The 4454-nt window shown below is 36.5% G+C and overlaps 1 protein-coding gene across 1 annotated transcript in view; it reads right to left on the minus strand.

The window, feature by feature from the left end:
- Positions 1-1823: 1823 nt before the first annotated feature.
- LOC107283218 (zinc transporter ZIP11) overlaps positions 1824-4454 on the minus strand; it is a 4574-nt gene continuing 1943 nt past the window's right edge. Inside the window, exons 2-3 of the mRNA XM_015811092.1 lie at positions 3737-3895; positions 1824-2080 (exon numbers count right to left, since the gene is read on the minus strand). Coding sequence (XP_015666578.1) covers positions 2002-2080; positions 3737-3895 — 238 coding nt within the window. The 3' untranslated portion in view covers positions 1824-2001. The remainder of the gene's footprint in view (positions 2081-3736; positions 3896-4454) is intronic.

The raw sequence follows: 4454 nt of genomic DNA on the forward strand, positions 1-4454 counted from the left end.
TGTTATGAAAGGACAAATTGAGAATACCAGATGTCACAGACATGATAGGCATTTCAAAGGGTGCAACTGATAGAAAATTCTTTTCACAGGCTTTCAGTTTGCAGCTTGAGGTAGAGCAAGAAATATACTGTAGTAGGTAACATCTGTCATGGCTCTATAATGAAAGGAAAGGCCAGATGTTTTCTGGTGCCAGAAATGCAGACTTTCTAATAAGAATGGCTCACTCTTCAATGTATCCTTTATAGATTGGAAGGGAGACTGGTTGATATTTCAAGCAATTGCGTTACCAATGCCAGTAAACAATATGAATGCGTAGAATCAGCTTGACTACGTTGATTAAAAGGATACTGGCTTATATTTTTATAATAAAAATATCTACCAAATGCAGCATGCAGAGAGATCAAAGGTCTGATAAACTCGAATTAATTTGAGTCCAAATAGTAGTATATACTAAAAGGTTGCTGAAGAGTCTGGCAAGTCAGAAAAAAGTAAGTGGGATGAAAAGAGAAGAATAAAGAATTGGCCCATTACACCCACACACATTATTGATCCTTTTTTATTCAGATTTTTTTTTAAAGAAAAAAATCAATTACAAACATCATTCTGTACTGGTCCTTGTGCACAATAACAAACCCCTTCGTCAAAATGAAGAAACAATTCTATATAATTTAATTTTGTTCAAGAATACTTGTTAGTTAATGGAAGTTGCATGGCTCTTAGAAAGCTTTACTCTAGAGTATTCATTTAGGTCTGGAAACAATCATCTAATATTCCATCTCTCCTGGGATACTAAGAATTATCAGAAAAGCCTAACTAATTACCACTACGGTATAGGCTAGGAATGGGGCTACTATTGGCAGTATTTATCCATTTGCATGAACCCCACTGGTAACCTCTAGGAAGAGAGATCTCAAGCACAATTCTTAAGGCTTCATTTGGAAGAATAAATACTGGAAATGTAAAGCAAACAGTCCTGAGTCAAAAGTACATCCCATACATATACTAAGTTCTCTTGCTGGATCTGTAAAATTGTCTAGTCCTTCAGACTGTACAGCCTCGTGGATGTTATCTTCTTACACAAGGGCCTTGGCACACATTTATGACAGATTTGTCAGATAGTTAGAAAAAATGATTTGTTTATATTAACCTTTGTTGAGTCATGCCATCTTTATATCCAGTGCAATTCCTCAAAACATTTTTTTAAACACAAGACCATTTACCATTGATCCCCAAAGGTAGAAAAAAGTTTGGAACAGGTGTATTATTATTGGTTTAAACAATGAAACAAAACACTACTGTCTTTTTTTACTTGCAGTGACAATGCAGAACAAACTATACATTGTCAAGAAATTCTGATCCACCTACAGAGATTTACTGCTGAGAACTGTTTAGTGCAGGATGTTTTAAAGGGCACATTAGCAATTCAGCCTTGCTATCCAAGTAAATCTCCTAAAATCTAATCTATGCTCTTGATTATTTAAAAAAACAAACTATTTATTTCGGCAACTTATAAAAGTAAATATTTCCAAATTCCTGAAGAAAAGACTCAACACACCTGTGTTGTTGGTCATTGTGCGTCAATAGAAAACTATAAGCCTTGAAGGTTTCTGAGGCTGTCCCACTTTGTTCCATACAACACAATACATACAGCAAAGACCATCAATTATAGACCATACTGGACAGTTACATTTATGGAAACCTGCATCAACAATGAGAAGAATAAAAAAAACCTCTTAAAACTCTTGATTAAGCTTCATAACCAACAGCCTTGAAGAAACAGAACTAATTAGAGGCAAAAGAACAAATGCACAAAAAGAACCTGCTTCCCAAGATCATCTCCATATATATTATGACAAGTTTAAATATAATTAAATCAATACCAGCTCAGTTCCACACAATAATGTAAAATATAATAGTCCAGCTGCAATTTCTGCTGTGCAATTTCTCCTGTTTTGATGCATTTTGATGCATTTTCAATTTGAAAAAAGGCATTATTTCTTATTATCCAAGTCCTACATCCAGGGACATCATAACCACAAATCCTAAGATGGCGGTCCAGGAAGCCAGCTTCCCATTGCCACTAAAAAGAAAAAGAAAAAGCAATAACATTTTTTGTTTGCTAAGAACGATACTTTTAGAATTTATAGGACTTAAAAAAAAAATCTTGAAACCGAAAGATTTCCTAAAGTGCTCAACTTACCTCTAAAAGCTTCTCTACCTTTCCTTCTGTGTAAGCAGTTCATATTGCAAGGAATAAATTGATTCTTAAATATTTAGCTCTCAAAGTTTTCAGGACATCTGTGTGTTTTATATGTTTCACCACAGTATATCTACCATACAGCCTTATATTAATTTTGGGGCTTAGCCAAAGTAACAAATTACTATTTCCTGCTTGGATACTTCATTCTAACTTGATTCAAGCACACAAACATTTTCCTTGCTATCATGAAGTGATTCTGGAATACAGTACAGCAGACATGTCAAACTCGCGACATCACGTGACGTTGCGAGACATATTGGGACAGTTTTGCCATTGCCGGCAATGGGATGGGCGCAGCTTCCGGATGACGTGTCCGGCCCGTGGGCCGGCAGTTTGACACCCCTACAGTACAGTATATGTTGATATTGGAGTACTGATAACATAATATTCAGAATCAATTTGTGTTACTATTAAGCCATTATACCAGAACAAATATAAAACTGAACATGCACATCGCTACCTGTGAAATGACTGGGTTCACAGTTATCTGTGAAATTACACTATTGGGTTCCACACTTGCATAGTCTATTGTTGATATACTCCAAACCCTATGATTTTCTAGTAGGAGTTTTACCTGACATGTAGCACTCATGTCAGAAAATTATCAGATATCCTCAGACCTCAATGAGGAGGTTAGGTGGATTCTTTGAAGTCAAGATGGCCACTTAGAGAGCTGCAGTTATACATAAGCAACCACTTTTCTTTATTGAGTAAGATCAAGTAAGAATTGAAGACAAAACAGTCCTTTTAAATATAGAAGGACTCTACAATGTTGGAGAGATGTGGAAGTTGCAGTACTGTAAATGTTATATAAATGTTCGGCTTTGACAGCTGGTAATGAAATTGTTACTGTGAGTGGTCTGTGCTCAGTGAGAAAGCTTAATCGTAAGAAAGCCATTTGGGCCATTTCTGACCCATCTGATTGTGATACACTGGTCACAAAGGCTCTGGTTGTTTCCTTTCACCACTGCAGAAAACAAACAATTGTGTATCCTTCCAAAATAAAGTAGTCTACTGAAGATGGAATGTAATTTCTGATTTTTTTAGTTGGGTTCAATCAAGTGTTGATGAAGTTGATCCTCAAACTAATGAAAGTTGTGATTTTTCAGTTAATTGCTGCTCCTAGCTGCTTCAGTAAAGTATTCTGGATATAAGTGTAGAAGGTCAACAATACAGGGTCAGCAAAAAGGTAATAATTTAAGTAGATTATTGCTAATTACTATTTAGAAATAGTGTTACTAATTATTAAGTAATTATTAAGTATATTATCAATTACTAATTGGTAGTAGTACCTATTACTAATTACTAAGTAGATTATTACTAATTACTAAGTAGATTATTACTAATTACTGGTTATTACTAATTATTAAATTATAAATATATAATGATTATTTACAAATGATTATTTACTAGACTAAGAAAAAATTTCCTCTAGGATTTTAAAGTTGATCAGATGCAAATAAACCAGGTCCTCACCTGATCTGTGCTTCTGGGATGATATCATCCATCACCACATACACCATTGCTCCAGCAGCAAAAGCCAAAGCAAATGGGAGGAGAGGCTCTGCTAGCCCCATGGCAAAAGCACCAAAGATGCCAGCTAGGGGCTCCACCATGCCACTTAACTGCCCATACCTGTAAAGCAAGTGGAGCAAAATGTCACTCAAGAGACAGAGGATCCTTTTCTTTCTACATGCATTGGATTGTTTCCCTCCTCAACTGCCACCCTTTGGAGAACTCAGAGTCAATATAAGCCCAGCTCTTTTCCCTTCTCGCTGCCAAGTTCTTCTCTGGGGTCAGGGATGTTTATCAGCCTTTAAAAACAAACAGAAGCTTCTCCAAGTCATTCTTGAGCAAACACCTAGGATATCACCCCTCCTTTAGACTGAGAGGTGATGAAAAGCTATGGGGGAAAGATGAGAATATCAGGCAGCTCTCTCTCTCTCTCTCTCTCTCTCTCTCTCTCTCTCTCTCTCTCTCTCTCTCTCTCTCTCTCTCTCTCTCTCTCTCTCTCTCTCTCCCCTCTCTCTCCCTCTCTCCTGCTTCAGGGTGTAATATTCCTTATTTACTTGGTCCACTTTGTTCTCTACAAAACTTTCAGGAGGTTAAAGTTTCCACATCACTTAGGAAATCTAAAAATCCCAGTGAGGACTTTCACCTTCTCTGCACTGTTGTTGTTGTTAATTGCGAAGTC

Source organism: Protobothrops mucrosquamatus, unplaced genomic scaffold (genome assembly GCF_001527695.2).
Source record: "Protobothrops mucrosquamatus isolate PMUCROS unplaced genomic scaffold, P.Mucros_1.0 scaffold30, whole genome shotgun sequence".
Taxonomy (NCBI): Eukaryota; Metazoa; Chordata; class Lepidosauria; order Squamata; family Viperidae; genus Protobothrops; species Protobothrops mucrosquamatus.